This window comes from Acipenser ruthenus, chromosome 7 (assembly GCF_902713425.1).
Source record: "Acipenser ruthenus chromosome 7, fAciRut3.2 maternal haplotype, whole genome shotgun sequence".
Taxonomy (NCBI): domain Eukaryota; kingdom Metazoa; phylum Chordata; class Actinopteri; order Acipenseriformes; family Acipenseridae; genus Acipenser; species Acipenser ruthenus.
In genome coordinates this window covers 1,730,856-1,753,267 of record NC_081195.1, presented here as the reverse complement: position 1 = coordinate 1,753,267, position 22,412 = coordinate 1,730,856, and the positions used below count along the sequence as shown (strand labels likewise).

Below are 22,412 nucleotides of genomic sequence, written 5' to 3'. Positions count from 1 at the left end.
GATAATCAGGGTTTTATTGCTGTTAGAAAAAGGTAAGCGGTGCCTTTTATTTACCTTTTTTAAAATGATTTGATTTTCTTTGAAGCTAGGCATTCTATCAGAATGTCCTGTGGTCATCTACCGTGTGAGTGCTCTCTGATTGGTGAATGACAGTTGATGTCACGGTGATGTCTTATTTTGAAAAAATGTATTATGAATAAGGGTAGAATGTGTAATGAAAAGGACTTCTTAGGAATGCAATTTGTTTAAATTCATGACACTTAAAAAGTGGCTAAAAAAGAAAACTTGATTACAAAAGGAGGACCAGGTAGCACTGTAGAGAAACGAGTGATCTGTAAAGTCTGTAATATTCCTCTTTTACACCTTTCTTATGTACTGTATATATTTTCAAAGCCCTTTCAGCAGGTCCACAGATCCCTGCTGCTTGCCTTTCCTATTAATATTTGATGCATTCATGAATTTGCTGCTGTATCCCTGAGCCGACTGTACGTCTGTATAACAGGTACAATAAAAAGAAAAGGTGAAAGACCACTTATTGTGATCAGGATAAGAGAGAGAGACACAAATCGGAGACAGATAATAACTTCTTCGGCTTTAGCTTGTGGCTGGGGAACCCCAGATTGTGTAACATAACCCTTCAATTTTAAATTCCATTGTAAGCATGCCCTAACGAGTACCATAAGTACCATATACACATGGAAAGTATACACAGGGCGAAAGAATATTAGAGTATGTTCCGTGAAATGTACAAATATCGTTGTCAACTAATTTGTGCAACTGCAATTCTATTCTCTCTCTCTCTCTCTCTCTCTCTCTCTCTCTCTCTCTCTCTCTCTCTCTCTCTCTCTCTCTCTCTCTCTCTCTCTCTCTCTCTCTCTCTCTCTCTCTCTCTCTCTCTCTCTCTCTCTCTCTCTCTCTGTAGCACTCGATTGACATAGATTTCCTAGCGCTTCTTTGGCCTGGGCCCAAGAAACCCTGGGATTTATGAGTCTGATGCAGTGCAAAGTCTATTGATTGCGGCCTCAAGGGTAATAACCAAATAGAGCCGGAGCAACAAGTCAATAATAGCGTTATTGCAACAAACTCCACTCACTTGTGGCGCATTACATTGTGTTACAGTTTTGCTGAGAGTAATCATGTGCAAATCATTGCGAGTCAGCTCATCGCTGCACCATGTCCATGCCACAGAACAGGCTAGGCTCTGCAGCAGGACCGTTAAGAGATGAAGCCCTGCAGCTTTAATGCATTCACATAGATTATTTAAAGAGACTAAAACTTCACTTGTAGTGTCAAATGCAGTAACGAGGCATTGCTTTTTTTATGCAGACAGCACAAGCTGCGATAATATTTTTAATATAGTGCCTTTCACAATAAAAATTGCCGCAAAGCTCTTCACAAGAATATAAACATTGACAAATATTAATAAGAGAATGCAAGAAAAGCCATAAAAACAAAAGAAAAAAACACATAGAACAGTAAAACAAGGCAGTGAATAAAAGGAATTTTTAGCATAAAAATGCTACATTACTAAAGTGTGTTTTTAATCTTGTTTTAAAAGCAGTGACTCTTGGTGCTTGCTTTACAGAGCTAGGCAGATCATTCCAGAGTTTTGGGGCCCTATAACTGAATGCTCTACCACATGTGTAAGAAACCTGGCATTCTGTGATATGAGTGGGTGTCTAGGAATATATGGTATTAAAAGATCATTTAAATACGATGGTGCAAGGCCATTTAATGTGCGTCTCAAAAGAAAGATTTGGGTCGAAGATCACACTCAGATTTCTCATTTTGTCTGCAGTCACCAAGGAGTAAATCAGACACATTGCTTTGTTGCTTCTGAGATCCCAGAATCATCACTTCTGTTTTATCAGAGTTTAGCATTAAAAAGTTTTCAAGCATCCATTTTATTATGTAAGCATGACAGGTGCTCAAAATATTTCCAGCCGTGGTGTCACCCTGTTTCAGGGATCAATATAGCTGTGTATCAACAGCGTAACAATGGAAATTAACCCCATAGCTACTCATAATATTGCCCAGAGGCAGCATATACAAAAAAAAACAGAGTTGGGCCAAGAATTGAACCCTGTGGGACCCTGCATGTAACCTTCGACAAAAAAGGAGTCTCTATTTTAACAAATTGCAACCTGTTTGAGAGATGAAACCAAGACAGAACACAACCTGACAATCCTACCAGATTTTCAAGGCAATCAATTAAAACAGAATGATCAATAGTGTCAAGTGCTGCACTTCAATCTAATAGTATAAGAACCGAAGGTGTGCCCTAGTCAGAGGATGACAGCACATCATTAACCACTTTAATAAGTACCGTCTCAGTGCTATGAGAAGGCCGAAACCCAGACTGAAATTTCTGCATGAAATTTGTTAAGTTTCTCAGCAACTACTCTTTCTAAAACTATGATGATAGTTTGATTACAATTAATATTCATTCATTTCATCATTTTAATCTTTTTTTGTATGTGAACGAGGAACAAAAGACTTTTAACACACACTGACACAGCAGCAAGTTATGGACGAAGCACAATAAGAGCAGCCACAAGCCATGACTAAGAAAGAACCAAACAATTACAGCTTGATCCCCAGACGGCACTATGGTGGCTACTTGGCAGTGTCAGAATGTCACAATGAATTACAACTGTTTTAAAGCTAGTATTTTTAGTAAGTAAAGGTTTTGGCCTGTGATCGAGCCCCAGCCTTTAAGTATCACATTTTTTTTTTTTTTTTTAATAACATTATGTTACTCTGGGCTCCTGTAATCAGGTGGTGTTCATTTTGATGTCTCCGTCTCTCATCCCCATCCCTTGTAGATTATGTTTCAGGGATTCAACAAAAGTTAGCATACAGGGTGACAGCTGTCGATGGTGTTATTGATTAGATATTGCCCCGAGGGCTACAGGAGTGGCCGCCATGCAGGAGGAATATCTTTGGTATTACAGTTTTTGTCTGGTTGTCTCCCTTCATCTGAATCAAGCAAGATTAACATGATGAGATGAATCGAATCAAACTGTTTAAAACATGTCAGATAGAAACCTTCACCACCTTTAACCTTCTCAGTGGCACAGTGTAATCACAAAAATAAAAACATTTGTACCAAGACAGATTTGTCGGAATGAACATCCACATACAAGTGTTCTAACACATGCTGAAGTTTTATCATACTGTTTATTATTGTCCTGCTTCACAGCTGCCCTTTATAGCACAAGGGAGGGTTGCAGCTCAACTCAAACTGTCATAGGGAGGTATGTTATCGTAGGGAAATTTGACGTGGGAAAATCCATTCCATCTATGTGCAGTTAGTGAAAGAGATGACCATTTCAGCAGACATACATGGAGGCTGCAGCAGTATAAAAACCCAAACACCCAGATAGGCTAATGACCCGCATACCAGCTGAACTTGTTTTTTGCTCAACCCCAGTGAAAGGCCGGCACATATTGATGAATTATGAGCCCTAATGAGATTTCAGTATTGAACAAACAATAAAAAGTTATGTACATCATAGGTTTTGTGGCCTATGGTTTCATGGGTAGTGTTACATCCTTTCAACAACCCCAGTAATATAATATGCAGCTGGTCCTGAAAGGAATGCAAAGGGTTTTGTGCAAGAAATCTGAGAGAAATAGTGCTTCACTTTTGAGTGATAAACAGTGTAATAAGTGCAGTCATCTTGAAGCACGACCAACGTTACACAATACATTCTATCTGCTACACAGTGGAGGTACTGCAAATGAGTTACATACAGTATACATAGTAGTTAGTAATTCTATATGAGATTACAAGTGATTTCACATTTGTTACATAGCTAATCACACACGGTTGTGGAGAGTTCCTGAGTTTGTCTCAAACACTCAGTAACCACTGAAAATGTGTTACAGCAATGTATGTAAATCGTTTTTTATATAATACTGTTTGTGTTTTTGCTGTTTTCTTCTTAGAAACTGTAACCATAATACATTAGAAATATAACAGCTGTACTCAGGGCTGGCTTTAGGCTGTGCAGGGCCCTAGGCGGTGATGACTAAGGGTGGGGTCCAGAACATCAAATGAATGCTACAGTAGCAACTGTATCTTACTGAGTAGTTTAGTATCATGTAATCATATGCACCTATATATAATAACGTTAAGATACGGTAAATAATATTTATGATTTATTTTATAATTACTTTATAATTTTATATAATAACTTCAAAGCACTCAGAATTCCAGTTTATTTCAATCACGTATTAACTTTTTCTAAAATGACCATGCCCCAGTAGGCCTATTGAAAAATACTGTAATGCCCGACTATGTGGGTTCTGACAGGTCAGCAGTGAGAATAACCAGGCAGAAATAAATAAATAATAATAATAACAAATACAGACGTGCTCAAATTTGTTGGTACCCTTACAGCTCATTGAAATAATGCTTCATTCCTCCTGAAAAGTGATGAAATTAAAAGCTATTTTATCATGTATACTTGCATGCCTTTGCTATGTCATAGAATAAAACAAAGAAGCTGTGAAAAGAGATGAATTATTGCTTATTCTACAAAGATATTCTAAAATGGCCTGGACACATTTGTTGGTACCCCTTAGAAAATATAATAAATAATTGGATTATAGTGATATTTCAAACTAATTAGTTTCTTTAATTAGTATCACACATGTCTCCAATCTTGTAATCAGTCATTCAGCCTATTTAAATGGAGAAAAGTAGTCACTGTACTGTTTGGTATCATTGTGTGCACCACACTGAACATGGACCAGAGAAAGCAAAGGAGAGAGCTGTCTGAGGAGATCAGAAAGAAAATAATAGACAAGCATGGTAAAGGTAAAGGCTACAAGACCATCTCCAAGCAGCTTGATGTTCCTGTGACAACAGTTGCAAATATTATTAAGAAGTTGAAGGTCCATGGAACTGTAGCCAGCCTCCCTGGGCGCGGCCGCAAGAGGAAAATCGACCCCAGATTGAACAGAAGGATAGTGCGAATGGTAGAAAAAGAACCAAGGATAACTGCCAAAGAGGAACAAGCTGAACTCCAAGGTGAAGGTATGTCAGTTTCTGATCGCACCATCCGTCGCTTTTTGAGCGAAAGTGGGCTCCATGGAAGAAGACCCCGGAGGACTCCACTTTTAAAAGAAAAACATAAAAAAGCCAGACTGGAATTTGCTAAAATGCATATTGACAAGCCACAATCCTTCTGGGAGAATGTTCTTTGGACAGATGAGTCAAAACTGGAGCTTTTCGGCAAGTCACATCAGCTCTGTGTTCACAGACAAAAAAATGAAGCTTTCAAAGAAAAGAACACCATTCCTACAGTGAAACATGGAGGAGGCTCGGTTATGTTTTGGGGCTGCTTTGCTGCGCCTGGCACAGGGTGCCTTGAATCTGTGCAGGGCACAATGAAATCTCAAGACTATCAAGGTATTCTGGAGTGAAACGTACTGCCCAGTGTCAGAAAGCTCTGTCTCAGTCGCAGGTCATGGGTCCTCCAACAGGATAATGACCCAAAACACACAGCTAAAAGCACCCAAGAATGGAAAAGAACAAAACATTGGACTATTCTGAAGTGGCCTTCTATGAGTCCTGATCTGAATCCTATCGAACATCTATGGAAAGAGCTGAAACTTGCAGTCTGGAGAAGGCACCCATCAAACCTGAGACAGCTGGAGCAGTTTGCTCAGGAAGAGTGGGCCAAACTACCTGTTAACAGGTGCAGAAGTCTCATTGAGAGCTACAGAAAACGTTTGATTGCAGTGATTGCCTCTAAAGGTTGTGCAACAAAATATTAGGTTTGCGGTCAAATCATTTTTGTCCATGCCATTTTCATTTGCTTTATTATTTACAATATTATGTTGAATAAAAAATCAAAAGTAAAGTCTGATTTCTATTAAATATGGAATAAACAATGGTGGATGCAAATTGCTTTTGTCAGTTTCAAGTTATTTCAGAGAAAATTGTGCATTCTTCGTTTTTTGTGGAGGGTTACCAACAAATTTGAGCACATCTGTACATAATTAAATAATAATAACAAAAAAAATCCCTCTTTGACACTGTGTGCAATGCCCCCCCCCCCCCCACCAATTGCTATATTAGGAAACCTAAAACGGCAGACCTGAGTAGCCCAAACTTTCGACATACTAACGAAACAATAGCTTGTGAATTCAGCTTTGTATTAATGGATTAGATTTACATTAGCTGCAACAACTGATTTGGTTTTAATATAAATCCATGATTATATGCATCTAACCAAAGCGCGACTATTTTTTAATCAACAAAATGTGTTTATAAACTAGCAAAGCTTCACTTTCATGGTAAAATGAAGAGGCTTGCGAACACAAAACATTATTTTACAATGTACTGTTACCTGATAAGTCTACTAATTGCCCGTATAACTTTCTGACGTGCTGAACAAAGATTTAATTGATAACTGTGGGAAAAATGCTCTGCGACATGTTTGCTATCACTTTTCCACATTACATGAACCTTCTGTCCTGTGTATGTTTATGAGTGTGGGTGGGTCATGTGAGTAGTCCAGACCTAATCAGAAACTATCGTCATCTATGATTGTTAAGCAATAAAAAAAAAAAAAAAAAAATGTAAAATTGTAACATGTCTACTGGCGCTAGAATTTAATGTTGCAGGTGCTATATAAGGTACCCTAGCGCTAGAATCTAGCACCTTAGCGCCTGAGCGTTTTGCGTGCACATAACAAGCACATTCAATCTCACGGCAGTCCGGTTGAACGCGGGGCCCCCTAAAGGTAATTCAGCCCCCCTGTACTATGTTAGGGTTAATGATCTAATTAGCAAAAATAACTATGAGGTCAACAATGAATAATGTTGAATTTCATGATTAACATTTTCCTAACCTGTTATATAGAAGCAGTAAGCAGTATAACACAAAATGAATGTAGGCCCTACAGACAGTTATTTCTTACTAGTTTTATGGCATTTTTCTTTTTCTTTTGCAAACAAAATGGCTGCAGATTTCATGCTGGCTGAATCAAAAGCTTAAAAAAAAAATATGGACCCATAAATTAACTTGTTACCGATATCCCTGGTGGGTTGCCATCAGTTACGGACTTGAACCCTTGGCTTCAGATCCTCTCCTGATGACATGTCTTTTCTTTAAGAGGAAACTATAATCTGTGATTTTTTTTTCACCTCAAAGAAGTTCAAAGCACGCATTTTGACAGCGCTTTATAGTTTGTTGGTACAAGTTGACGAAATGTACAAATATATTCTGTGAGCGCCCAGCACTCTGAGGACACTGAAATAAATATATGCACCCTTTTCTTTTATTTATTTTTTTTTTTTACAGATTCTTGGCTTTAGCAGTGAGCTGTTTTAGTGAGACGTGTGTTACTTTAGCCTGGTTGCTCATGCAGAATATGCAGTATTTACTGGTGTTGGAAGAGAGGGGGGGCCAGCTGACATTAAACACCTGGATGCCACGGCTGTAAAAAAAATAAAAAAAATAAAACCATTAGACTAACTGTTGACAGCCTAAAAGAAACCCAGGTTAATCTGTAAAAATGTTTGCTTCTATTCATATTTTAAATAGTCAATTTCTTTAACTCATTATAGCACCAACACTTTTTTTGTTTGTTTTATATATATATATATATATATAGAGAGAGAGAGAGAGAGAGAGAGAGAGAGAGAGAGAGAGAGAGAGAGAGTCTGTACTGTACATAAATTCATCTTTTCAAAAGGGATCCTTATGCTTCAGCTTTGTTTAATGCCTTGTGTAGACTGAGTTGGCTCTGCCTCTTGTCTTTCAACAGTGATATGTATATATAAAAATAAGTAAATATAAATATAAAAAGCCACCCGTCCATCAGGTGATGTGAGAGCACAGCTGTGAAAATGAGCTGCAGGCAAAAGTTGAAAATCCCTGAAAGTGCTGCACACAACTCTAAACAAGGTGTTTTTTCTCCATCACCTTCCTCGCCAGAGCTCCCAGTCCCAGCCCAGGCAGCTAGTCAGATTGTTAGCTGCCAAATGAAAAATGTATGAACTTGTACAGCAAAGGATTGTTCCAGCGCTCATTTTATCCATTTCCGCGAGGCTCTTGAAGGCTCTGTTTGACATGTATAGCCAGTACGCTCTTCACATCATACCCATAATAGAAATACAATTTTGTGTTTTTATTTATCTGTAATGTTTTACTGAGAATATGGCCTTGCTTAATTTGTAGTGTTAAGGTCTGCACTTTCTTAATTGGTGGTTTAAGTTCTTTTTTTTTTTTTAAATATGTTCTCTCATCTTTTGCCTTTGTGACAAAGTTTTACACAGATTAACAAAAAAATATATATTAATATTTAAATTACCAATAAATCTACTTTTTTGAAGGGCAACAACTTTATTGTTTATCACACATCTGAGAAAAAATGAAATATATATTAAAGCCGCTTAAATATATGGGCTTAGGGCTCAATGAGTGCTTTCTGACACCTGGATTACATAACTGTGGCAAGATAAAGACACAAATAATATAGAATTAGGCCATGCGTCGTATTTATGGATGCAGTCCTCCATAAGTTTTGACATTCTTTACATTTTGGTAAATTCCAAATAAGAAGAAGAAGAAGAAGAAGAATTAAATGTGATACAGCTATGTGGGATTATGAAAAATAAACATTCATGAAGGCATTTATCACATTTCTCACTGGGACAAAGAAGATCAATGTAGGAGTCCTGTGAAGCAGGTCTGTCAGTTGCTGGGAAGATATTATTGTGTGCCACTAGATTCCCACTGTATTGATGGGGCATTCTATTGTATTTATTTATTGTTGACAGATCCGCTATGGTGCCTTAGATAACATGCCCTGCCACCAGACTGCACATCCTGCACGTTGTACAATTCAATGCCTCTAAGTGTTTTATTGACTACCAGAATATGAACTGGGCTGACACATTTTCTATAGTTCATCTGGCAACCAGAATGTACCTTTGAACTTTTCTGAAAGGATTCAAAATGCCTGCAGACTGTTCTGCAAAAATAATTTCATTTTGGAATTATAACTCTTATTTAGAATTTTAGGCATCAATTTGGCTGTTTGCTTTCCTTAACTGGTAGCTTAATAGTTGACAATATAATGATTTTATTCAGATCAATTGAACTCTGCATTGATGTGTGTAAAACAAAACATTTTTATGAAGGTATCACGATTTGTCACTTAGCATTGCTACAGATTACATAGAAAAAAGCTTGCTTTGACAAGTACAAGTACTCTTGATAACAACAAAAAAGGTATGTTTGTTAGTCTTATTGAAATTACAAGCAGAAAGAAAAGATTACTTAAACAGCAGTACTACTAAACAACCTCAAACCTTAAGGTGAGTGTGTGGATGGATGGTAGTTTGTCTATCAGTCAAATCATTTGTGAATACATTGATCTGGCTGACATTCTTTGGTTGCTGCACTGTTTCTAGTTATTCCCAGGTTCTCTTTTCTGAAACAGGTCAGACAGTGATTCATTTTTATTTGTTTTATTGGCTGTGTGTGCGCGCTTGTGTGTGTGTGTGTGTGCATGTCTGTCTGTGTCTGTGTGCGTGTGTCTGTGTGTGTGTCTGTGTGCATGTATCTGTGTCTGTGTTTGAGCGTGCAGCAGTTAAACCCCTTGTCTTCACTACCTTCAGACCAAATAAGAGAGGGTCTGGGAGTATTGCACACAACAAGCCCTCACATTGTGGAGGTGTGTAGCTGCCCTCATTATAGCTGGTAATAAGGGGTGCTGGAAAAAAAAATATTTTAAATTTTAATAACGCTGGTACAATTTGGTAAATCTTTCCTGACAGAAAAGTCCTCATTATTTTTATCTGTCTCTGAGGGGTTTCTTTCTACCACCTCCCCTGTTAAACGGCCTTACTTGGGACTTCTGTGTTTCTTTTATCAATTTTTCAGCTTTTTTCCCTCTCTCAGACTGCACTGCATATTGTGTATGTTATCCCTTTACCTTTATCAAATGATAAATCATTTTCTAAAAATATATATATACCAAAAACAAAACATTTAGTGATTTAGTTATGATAACTTCTACAAGTGACTAAGAAAGTTATGTAGAGTTTTTCAATAGGTTTTGAATAGTAACCCTCTGAATGTCGTGTATCATGCTGTTGAGTTGAATTTGAGTGAACCCAGATTGCTTTTTTGATGTTGATTCCACGTCCGGTCAGTGCATTGCACTTCTGCATGTTGAATAGCAGGAATGAGATGAGATTTTAGAAGTTAAGAGGAGTTTTTATTTTGGGTCTGCATTTGGTCTAATTAGGATAAATGCTTTTAATTATTGGTGTTATTGGTGTTAATTGGAGCCTGTGAAATCAGGCAACAGTGTTTTATTTCCTTTAACTTAATTTAATGGTAGGGCATGTAAAAGAGGCATATGTCTCATTTTCGTATTGCCATATTGGTCTATTTTCTGACTCTGTTTAGTCAACCCTGTTCTTTAAATAGTCACAGTTCCTATTGGCAGTGTGTAAAGCAATACATACCAATATGATTTATACCATTATGCATACCAACTCATTAGTGACTGCTGGGTAGTGATTGGGTTCCAGTATGTAATAGGTAGAGATTTACAAGCTGCCTGTTGACTTTTTTTTTCCTTTTTATCCAGCACGTTTGATATATTTTACTGTTATATACGCACACATGCATTAATAAACGAAAGGGGCAAAATATTTTTAGTATAAACAAGCAACTGAAATAAATAACCACAAAAAGGAACTGAAAATATATCAATAATTCATTGATACTCCCTGACTCTCACTGCAAGCCACAAATAATCGGCTTAAAACAATAACAAAAAAATTGTTGAAAAAAACGTGCTCCCTTGCGCACAAATCCTGCCTGTTTTTGAGTATACAGTAATACCCTAAACTGAGGGTTACAACCCTCACAGAGATTGAGATATAATGAGTTGGACTACCCTGCCTATTATAGGGTAAAGGTTAATTCTGCTTACAATGTGTCACGAGTGTATAATTTTTCATACACTTCAGCATTGCTTTAACGTTACTCACTATTTAATCCTTTTTACATTAGAATTAGGGCTGCCTTGGGGCCCTCCTATGGGATGGTTGTCAGGCCAGCTGTACTGGAAGCATATTCATTCACATTACTGTAGACAGGCATGTGGGACTTCACTGGAGAGATGCACGGTTAATCCGCTCCACTGCTGAGTTGTAATTTTTATTGAAAAGAGTTGCATGCTGTTAACTGCATATTTGAAATGTTTTGTTTATTAAAATAATTTCGTGCATAGACCAGAAATTGGATTACACCCTTAAGATTCACTTAGCGATTATTGCTCATAAAATAACATTTCTGTGCCGGAGCCAGAAGGGTAACAGTATCTTATTGTGCTGGACTGAGTTTATATCACTTGAACATAAAACTCATGAAGTACAACATTGAACTTTAAACTATAAAGCTCAAAAAAGAGGTGCTCGTCTTTTAACCGATTAGTCCGATTCTGGTCAGATGATAGAAACTGAATATGTATATTTCTACGATACATATACACAGTAAAAGGTGACTGGTGGGTAGTCTTTGTGTTCTTTACCAAGCCGGAGGGCAAGCATTGTTGAATATTGACCACTACTGCATGAAGTGTTATGTCTAGCCCTACATAATTGAGTGTATAGGAAAATTCTAAACATGTCAGCAAATGTTTAATCTGTAGCGGGTTGGTAATACCAAGCAGTTACTAGTTAAGCAGAGCTATAAACGCATGATCTCACATTGTAAATGGAAACACACAGGTATGTATGCTGTAGCACAGCAAGTCTGACACGTGGGGAGTAAAAGCAGGATTTTTTCCTACTTACTGAAGGGTCAGAGATTGCTGAAGTCTGTGCCCGTGCATTACAGATCTGACAATGGAGAGATTCTTCTATGGAAAACATTCAGGGCCACATTAGAGGCATCAGCATGGCCTAGCGGCTGAAGGCAGGAAATCCCAGCTCGGCTGCTAAATTGCGGCGCGACCCTGGGGGGGAACAAGTCACTCTCCCTCCTTGTGCACCAGTCCACTCAGCTGTAAAATTGGTACCAGCAGGACCCCACTGCAATGAGAAGTGGCATCTTTGTTGAGCAACACTGGGTTGGTAGCATGCTGATTGTATCTGAGGCATTGCTTGTGTGCTTTCATTGCTCAGGCGAACTCTGCACAGCCGTTGTGTACAAAATGAAAGTCTGAAATGCTTTACACAACAAGCGGAAAGGTAAGCCAGAGCTACATTTTTAGTTTAAGATTAAAATTACAGGTGGTAACTCTAAATGAAGACCTTGATGGACTGTTGAGAGAATCAAAACAAGCTATAGAGCTGTCTTGTGCATCCCCACTAAAAACAAAAAAGCATGCTTGTTAAAATGATCTTTAAACTAAACAGATTATGAATGTGTTTCACATAATGAGTGATGCAGGGATCGAAAGCAGTTTTGTTCTTGGCTTTAGTGTTACGAGTGGAGCAGGCGGATGAGTTAGACCAGTGTGTGAGTGATGAATGATGGTAACTCGGGCCATTCATCTCCTGCTTAGAAAGTGGACACAGACACTGAAGCAGTTTAGCAGAAGACATGTCAGCAAATGTGATCGTTTTGTAATCTGTCAACAGGATAGAGAGCTGGCCTTTTTTGTGTCTCACTGGGGAGTAATCTCTTGATGTCACGGAAGGTTTTCTCTTTTTTTGTTGTTGTTTTTGTTGTTGGTTTTCACACCAAGAGTCTTTTCCTATTTATTTTCAGTTCAAAAGAAAACTTTTGTTAATGTTGTTAGGGTTTTTAGGATGGCTTAAAACCTAGAAAGCGATTTGTCAATGTTGGACTGCCTCATAAATGTCTTACTCCTGTTAAATTCATTAAAGTTTAAAAACACTTTGTTTAAAAGTCTTGGAAGATAAATACAATATTGTGGTGCATCTATCAGGTTTGCCTTTTTTATTCTTAATATTTTATTTAAAAACTACAATCTACAGTAATAGTGGAAAGTGTCTGAGCTAATGTGACTGTTCCATTAGGGTTGTAACCAAACGCTTTTGCTAGAGAGGAAATATCTGTAATTTGAAGTAGCCTTCTTCATGGTAAACTAAAAAGGCCATACAATCAGAAACGTGTCTTGACTAAATGTGTTAAATATAGAAATGCTGATAAGGCCTACTGTGTAAGGGACTTTCACTTTGAAACAATAATTGATGTAGAAAGTTAGTGTTATTCATTAATTTTATAACTTCTAGGCACTATATACTTTTTTCCACATTCCAATAAAAATGTAGCTTATAAACCTAGGAACCCTTGTTCAGTGGGGACAACAATTGCGTTCATTAAGAGAAAAAAAAAAGAAACCTAGAGGTGTTTATTACAAAAATTGTAAAAAAAAAAAAAAAAAAAAATCTTACTGGTTCCGCTTAGATATATTTATATATTTTAACCGCAGCAGTTTTGTTTAATACTGAACCTCATAGCTTTCCATTTGGAGTTCTGGTCAGGGTATTCAGTACAGGTGACAGGGGCACCTTGTGTTTTACTGAACCTCATAGCTTTCCATTTGGAGTTCTGGTCAGGGTATTCAGTACAGGTGACAGGGGCACCTTGTGTTTTACTGAACCTCATAGCTTTCCATTTGGAGTTCTGGTCAGGGCATTCAGTACAGGTGACAGGGGCACCTTGTGTTTTACTGAACCTCATAGCTTTCCATTTGGAGTTCTGGTCTGGGTATTCAGTACAGGTGACAGGGGCACCTTGTGTTTTACTGAACCTCATAGCTTTCCATTTGGAGTTCTGGTCAGGGTATTCAGTACAGGTGACAGGGGCACCTTGTGTTTTACTGAACCTCATAGCTTTCCATTTGGAGTTCCGGTCTGGGTATTCAGTACAGGTGACAGGGGCACCTTGTGTTTTACTGAATCTCATAGCTTTCCATTTGGAGTTCTGGTCAGGGTATTCAGTACAGGTGACAGGGGCACCTTGTGTTTTACTGAACCTCATAGCTTTCCATTTGGAGTTCTGGTCAGGGTATTCAGTACAGGTGACAGGGGCACCTTGTGTTTTACTGAACCTCATAGCTTTCCATTTGGAGTTCTGGTCAGGGTATTCAGTACAGGTGACAGGGGCACCTTGTGTTTTACTGAATCTCATAGCTTTCCATTTGGAGTTCTGGTCAGGGTATTCAGTACAGGTGACAGGGGCACCTTGTGTTTTCACTCTTGAAGTATTAACAGTAAGTTAAATTGAGCATGTTGCAGACCATAGGGACAAAACATTAAAGACAAGTTATCTGGTTTTATCAATACAGTGTTAGTAATGGCCTATAAATTAGCTTTCATTTATTCTAATTTGGGCTACTATTTATCCATTCAAGTCTCACTAAGATAATCTATTCAATTAACAACCTAATTCTCCTTTATATATTTTAACCATAGTAAAAGAATAGCAAAGTGTCAAAAGAATAGTGAAAGTATGGTAAGCCTAGGTAAGCATTGTAAAGCCCAGAGAGATATGGTAAAGCAAGTAAAAACACACGGCAAGCCATGGTAAACTATGGCAAATGCATAGTATAAACAAGTGAAAAGCAAAAAGTACTGCAAAATTACTGTGCAATTTACTAGAGCAAACTTTTTTGTTTGTTTGTTTTTTTCACAATATTCATATTATTCCCAGTATCAGGCTTAGAATATTGTGGTTCTGGCTTGTGGAGAATGTCACACTTGATTCTAATGACGTGATATATTGAAGAATGTATAGATAGCCACTAAAACAGATGTATGTGAGTGGGTTAGCTCTTAAGTGACTTCTTTTTTTTTTCTTCCCCCTTTTGTTTTGTTACAGGATCATCCAGAATCGGATCTTGATGTTTATTCTGGGTGTTATCATCCTTTTCACCGTTGTGCTGGCTATTTATTTTTCTGTCAGAGGTCTCTGATTCTTCTCAACCCCCGTGTGATTAATAGCGACAAAGCATTCGTTCAGAGTAATTAGGACAGATTGGTCACATGAATCATTTTCTTGCACTGACAGACCTCTCCTCCCAAGCACACATTGACTCAGGTGCAGGCAGTGAATGCAATGTTTTGGGGGGGGTAATTCTTTGCATGGAATCTTCTTTTCTTCTCTGTAGAAATCTGGTAGGTGTTTTTGAAGGTGCAGGTATGCGGTGATGTGTTATCATTGAACTCGTTTTTTTTGTGTGTGTTTTGTATTTTGCATGCATTTAAATAAAAAAAATAAAATTGTTTGTTTTTTTGTGTGTAGTTTTAGGATGTCACTATTAACAGCAGCCACTTATAGACAGATTATGCTACTTTCCCAAGTCTAAAAAAGTGTTTCACCCAACTTGACTTCAGTTCTTAAAATTAGGAATAAATGTTAAATAGTATTGCATTCCAATTAATTGCGGTCAGAAAATGCTGTAGATAAATTACAGCCACAGTATAAATTCTATTCATGAACGTTAACATGCCAGTAAATTCATTGCCCAGTGTGTCCATTTATTCACAACCTGATTGAAGCTGCCTCTAAGAATATGCACACTGTGGCTAATACAATTCTGTGTGTAACTTAATGTGACAAAAAACATCAATCTTGGGAGAGGCCTTTCTGCATGTTCACTTTGAAAACAATCAGGACTAGCACACCAGAAACATCAGGACTAAAACTAAAGTACTAAAAGTGGCTTCTATTAATGAATACAGTGCCTGGATTTCCCCAGGTATGTTTTGTAATTAGGCCTGAAATGCAAACACTTACTACCATTTCATTATTGTATTTGTGTATAGTGAACAGTAATGTTTGTCATGTTACAAACAACAGACCACTATAAAGTGTAGTATTTTGTGCAGTATCAGTAATTGATATTAAATAAATTGTAAAAACAGAAAGACACGCATCCAATCCAAACATTGTAATAATTTTTAACGCTGTTTAAACTCTGTTTACATAGTGTCTTTGGAAAAGAATTTGAACTGTGAAAGTGGTCGATTTGATGGTAACTGGACCAAATAAAAATGTACGTTTGTGTAGGGAGGAGTCATTATTAAAATATGTTTTATAGTTAATATTCCAATAAGTACCCCCAAGTGATTCAATATTTATGTCATTTACATCATTGCTTGCCACAGATTGCGTACTCTGTGTAAACACTGCGTAAATAAGTCTGTACAGATGTAACAGCTTGTATGTAAATGGATACTGTTTGTATTATGTTTATGCTGAACATTTTAATTTTTTTTTTTATGTTCATGAAGATAAAGCCGATCTAGACGCTGAATAAAAATAACAAATGTAATAAATTATGAAATCTTACAGCTCAATAAAAAGTTACTAACATTTTAAACTCAAAGTGTGTGTGTGTGTGTGTGACGGAGGGGAGAGGTGTGTGTGTGTGTGTGTGTGTGTGTGTGTGTGTGTGTGAGAGAGATGGAGGGGAGAGGTGGGGTGTGTGTGTGTGTGAGACGAAGGGGAGAGGTGGGGTGTGTGTGTGTGTGTGTGTGAGACGGAGGGGAGAGGTGTGGGGGGGGAGGGGGGGGTGTAACCAAGCTGACATCATTGTGGTGTCTGATGGGGAAGGTCATTTGCTATTCTGTTTAAGGCTGGCCGAATTGTCTTATTTTGGAACCAGCTTGGTAGGGGGCTTGCTTTGCTGCTGCTTCAGAGCACTGAGCTTCAAAGGCTCAAATTAATGGCGAACAAAATTGTGCAGCTCTGTCCATCCCATGCGGGGCAAACCCGTTGAGAGTTATCATTAAGTTGAGGAATAATAAAAAAGAAAAATCCTGCCAGTTTGAGAAACCTCATCAGATAATGACCTCAGTGATTGGGTTTTCATTACCAAACAGCATTGAGAGATTGTCTGCCCCAGAAAAAAAAGCAGCTGTCTTATTGTGTGTGTGTATGCTGTACTTTTATTTCTTTCTCTAAACCTGTCAGATCATCTCAGTATTTTAAATCCGAGGAAAAAACAGCGTGGCTGCCGCTGTATTTGAAGTTGTAATGGTGTCAAAAAGTCACGACTGACTGACAGCCGTCAGTCCCAGAGGAGCTCATTAAATCATAAAAACTTGACAAGAAAATAATTGAGCATCAACTTGGCGCTCGTTTTAGGTGTTTTTATTTTCTTATATTATTAGTCCCCACTATTATGTTCATTAAGAAATTGCATTAAACAACTCTGAGGGGGCTAATGATTGTTTATATCTCCTTTGTATTATTTAAACAGTCATGTGGTACCCTGGCAGACTCTCGCTATCATCTGGTTGATTTTTTTTTTCTCCCACTTGGAGCTGCGGGTGCCGTTGGAATATGAAATAGATTATTCATTACCCTCCTCCTTGCGACTGATTTGGTTTCATGTAGCGTCTTCCATGGAGAAAGATGAAAACTTGTCAAAAATAGGTTATATCTTATTCTAAGGGGCAACAATAGCAGCAGGTACAGGCACACTTTAATATTTAATGAAGGGTGATGTTAACCCCTATAAGTGACTTTAGCTGTGAGGAACATACAAGTGCTGAAGACAAAATAATTACTCTTCATTTGCAACCTGGACTGTATGCATTCATCTCTGCAATACTGCTGAATGTGTATCGGAGATTGCTGGATGATAACATTTATTATAAATATTGAGGGTTTTTTCACACATTTATCAATCACTTATTGTAAACAACCATAACATGGTCTGCTTTAGTGTTATTCTTCCTTTTAATTTAAACTGTAGATATTATTTTATGATTATCTATAAAATGTGTATATTAATCATTGTTTAACAAGAAGACAATATGCTGTATGTTAAAGAAGATATGTTTAAGCCATGAAATGTGAAGCCTGCTTGTCGACCTTTTTTTTTATTTTGATTTGTTTTTATTACAACTTGCCTTTAGTACATTGAAATGTACATGTAAAAAAAAAAAAAAAAGATCACTGACTTTGCCAAAAAAAGTAAACAATTGAACTTCTGCCCAAATCATTCAGAAACCTGATATAAATAATAAACAAAAATTTAACAGGTCAATTGTCATGAATGATGTGTAAAAAGCACATTGTAGCGACAGCCCCACCATTCCCTGTAATCCACAGCTTTTGACGTCATTAGAAAGCAACCTCAAAAAAAAAAAAAAAACAGTGGCTTGAGCCCAGCTGTTTCTTTTTTCAAAGGCAGTGAGGGAGAGAAGTTGTAAGCAGGAAAACGTTAAACCTGGATGCTATAAGAAGAAATCCTTAAAGATCTAATATATTGATTGTGATGGTCACGTTCAGAATATATCATCATTACTTTTGTAGAGTGATGTATCCAGTGACGTGAATTAACTCAATACAAAGACAAACTGGTCTGTATTTCAAGTATCCTGAATCAAATAACCTGTACTACAACCTACTGTATGTTCTGGGGTTTTATTGAGCCTCTGGCATGACACTGTTAATGCTCTCTTGTATTGCCATGAAATCTAATAGATCGTACACGTGTTTCTTAAAAGTGGTGCGTTACTAGATGTATGGGATGTGTCTGTAGTTCAACTTATTAAATACTGTGTTACATTCCAAAGACAAAGAGTGTGTGTGTGTCATATTTTTAAAACATTTTTAGTTTCATTTTGGTAGAAATTTGTTTTTTCTTTTTTTTTATTTTCACCCACACAAAACCACAGACAGATAAGAGAATCAGATGTTGCTTTTAGTTTTTTTTGTTGCAGTGGTTACTAAGATGCCTTTGTTTTTTAACTGCATATTCAGTGTGGTTGTTCAGATGGCGCCATGTGTAGGTTATGGATTTGAATACAGTCTGCAAAGAACTAGGACAGACAGACTCCCATGTATTTAAAAAAGCGGTGTTGCAAATCAAGGCCCCACCGGATTTATCAGTGGGGGAGTTTCCATGTGTGTTCTAATTTTTCTCAAGACATTTTGCTCGAGCCAAATGAAAAATGACCCAATACATCATTGACACAGTTTGTTTTACTCGAGAAGACCCTCTTTTCACCTGACGTCATACAAATGAAGGGGAATGGAGGAGGTTGATGTGCAAATTAGCCATGCTTAGTGTTCTCATGCTGTTTTCACAGACAGCTTTGGAAAATGTGGTTTCCGTGCACAAAGAATAAGTACACCAGAGAATCTCACCTGGAAAGCCATAGCTGTCAGGTGACATCTTGTTTGAGTGACACAAAAGCACAGTGTTAATCTTGTGTAATAAAGCTGTGATTTGTAAATGCCTCATGTCTGGTTGTTTAATAATGTGTTTTACTGCTCTTGACCAAATTGTTTTTCCATGTCCATTGGTGGGGTGGCATATCGTTCGTAGTGAATATTTGAACTAATTTATCACACGACTTACTAATTAAAGAAAAAAGAAAATAATTAACCCAGTTATATAATGATATTGTCCAACCCAGCTATTGCAGATCACCATGGCTGAAAACTGGTGGAGATGTAGGATTATAGAGATCTGTGCCAGATACCTTCCACGTGTGCTCCAAGGCTGTCTGGATTGAGAGCAGTGGATGTTTTCATGTGAAATGCGGGTTTCCATGTGAAAATGGGCGTGTATTTCCCGTGTTTTACGTCATGCTCACGAGTAAATGAGATTTACCCTATACCTCTCAGTGGCCGTTATTTTTAGTCACAGACCTGATCCTGTCGAGCTTCTCTCCCAAACGTGGATGCGCATCACCTCTTCACATGTAAAAAAACAATGGAAACTCCCCGTTTGAGAACTAAAGGAATGGACGATGTTATCCTGGTCATATTGTTTAGATACACTTCACTGTTGCTTGGTGCGGTGCTGGCTTCCTTCTTCTCATGCTATGGCGATGATCCTACACAAACCTATGATTTATATACATTTTATACAAAGCTGCTGTGTCACCAGACTCACAGCTAGAGAAAAGGCATGCTATTGTAGAAGCATGCCCAGCTGGTTATCTGAAATGTTTGGGAGGGAAAGAGAACAGTGAAAGAGCTGCAATTGTAATGTATTGTTTAATACCAAACACTGGGATCATAACAAACAGGCAAATAACAGGGATATATACCCCTGGTCTTTCTATCTACTGTATACAGCTGTGGCCAAACATTTTGTATCACCTGGAATTTTAGACATCACTTAAAACAAAATAACTATATGTGAACGTAATTTTATTTAACATGAGATGTTAAATGATATCGCAAAAGTCTACCGGAAACCATTAATAGTAGTACAGTATTTACTACAAAATAACTATATGTGATAGTTAGATTTCTGTTTTTGTCAGTTGGAATATGTATATGGTAAGCTACAAAGCGACATGTAATTCAATATGTCAATGCAACATTATTTAGCAGGTTTCATTCGACTTTATGAAGCAATATTAGTTCATTCTATAGGAGGCTGTGTGGTCCAGTGGTTAAAGAAAAGGGCTTGTAACCAGGAGGTCCCTGGTTAAAATCCCACCTCAGCCACTGACTCATTGTGTGACCCTGAGCAAGTCACTTAATCTCCTTGTGCTCCGTCTTTCGGGTGAGACGTAATCGTAAGTGACTCTGCAGCTGATGCATAGTTCACATACCCTAGTCTCTGTAAGTCGCCTTGGATAAAGGCGTCTGCTAAATAAACAAATAATAATAATATACTGTGATGCAAATCTCTTGGCCATCGCTATAGACACCTCACTTTGTCTGAGATGCTGAACATAGAATTTCATTCCTTAACATAGTTACATCCTGATGGATGAATAAGCTCATGCAGACTCCCTTGGTGACGTACTGGGGAGGGCAAGTCAAGGAGTCCCTAGTGTTGCTTCCAGACAGTCTTAAATATTCATGAACTTTAGGCCAATCACAGAACTTCTATTCACTTTCTCAGGGCAGGAAGTGGAAACTGATTCTTATAGGGTCCCCCCGGATTGGCATGCAGGCTCAAGTGAATGGGTGGTTCGGAGGTTACAAATCTGTATGAGGTCCTTTTAATAAATAAAAGACAAGTGTGATAAAGCTATGAAGGAAGTTTTATACTCTGCAAAGGTTGTGTAAAGCATGGTCATTGGTCCTGACTGGTAGTACAGCTTGTGTATATACATGTTATATGTATTGTGACAGACCAAGGGGCAGGGTGATAAATGGGAGATATGTGAGGGCAGATATTTTGAGAGGATTGTGCCCTTGCACAAAATGTCCGACACCAGAGTGCCTACAAGAGACAAAATGGTCACCTGGGAGAACTACAGGGTGGGGTCATCATACCTACACAGGGTGTGGCCAACTCACATAAATAGGGCCCAAATTGGCCAGATCAGAGACAGAGTTGGAGGAGATACAGAGTGCTGTGTGTGTGTACGAGAGAGAGAAAAAACGTGAACTTTACAAACCATGACCTGGACTGTTTGGACTTCCTTGATGGCTGTAAAACCCTGTTTGTGTGAGAACCTGATTTGTATACCCAGACCTGTATTCCGGCTTGATGACCCTTCTACCTGGAAAAAGGAGAAAATAAAGACACAGGTACCGCCCTGTTTGAACAGAACTTATTGTGTGGGTCATGTGAATTGTCTCTCGTGCCGATTTGTGTACAAGTTCGCCTTTACAGGCAACACTTTGTCACAGTATATATGGCTAGGGAGAAATAGGGGAGGGTGGTTCAGCACAACACAATGTACAACTTTTGTACATTTCAAGGTTTCTGATTGCCCAGGTGAATAGACACTCTCTATTGATTTTTCCCTTGCAGTGACTCTTGGATTACCTATTTCTCATTCATTTTTAAAGACAACTCATGAGATTTTACAGCAATTCCTCCCAACCTTCTAATATCAAAATCCCTCCTTGACCCTGAAAATTGTAATTCTGCTATAGATCACAGCTGCTGAATATTACCTTTTACTAAAGCGGTTAAATAAAAGATGTCTAAATCACTGGATCCCACAGGCCACGGCTAAAATTCTAATTGGAACAGCATGGAGCCTGAGCTCCGCTGGAACATCTTCTGATGCATCTCTCACATTTAGAGAAGAGTAAAAACAAAACTGACTGAGCTTTGCAGCATTGGAACTGGAGTTTGAGTAAATATATAGAAAAATAAATAATATAACGCAGAAGCAGTAGAAGGCATAGATTTTGACTTTTGATGCTGTTGACTTTTGTAAATATCTCTTAAAGACATAAGTAAGAGTTTGTGTGCTGGTTATCGTGATGTTTGTACTGTATTCTTTTATTTGTTATTCTAGACATATATCATCAAGAATATGACTGGAATATGTTTGCTGAATCTGTTCAGTGGTTAAATTAAAATCAACCTATATCTGCAAATCCAAAGTATGGAATGCATAAGAAGGCAGGACAACACATACACTGAAAAATGTGTATTGAGTTTAAAAATATCAGCTGTATTTGAGTGTCTCTCAGTTATGTTCTGGGATTATTTTTGCTCTGGGGTTTGTTAGTT

General features: G+C 37.9%; 1 protein-coding gene across 4 annotated transcripts in view; it reads left to right on the top strand.

Moving 5' to 3' along the window:
* The window catches only part of LOC117416071 (vesicle transport through interaction with t-SNAREs homolog 1A-like), a 119,558-nt gene extending 103,215 nt beyond the window's left edge, over nucleotides 1–16,343 (top strand). For all 4 annotated transcript variants that reach the window (XM_034027109.3, XM_034027110.3, XM_034027107.3 and 1 more), the window contains one exon: nucleotides 14,834–16,343. Coding sequence is in view for 2 of the 4 variants with exons in the window: in XM_034027107.3 (XP_033882998.1) it covers nucleotides 14,834–14,927 (94 nt within the window). In the remaining 2 variants the exon portion in view is untranslated. The remainder of the gene's footprint in view (nucleotides 1–14,833) is intronic.
* Nucleotides 16,344–22,412: the final 6,069 nt, after the last annotated feature.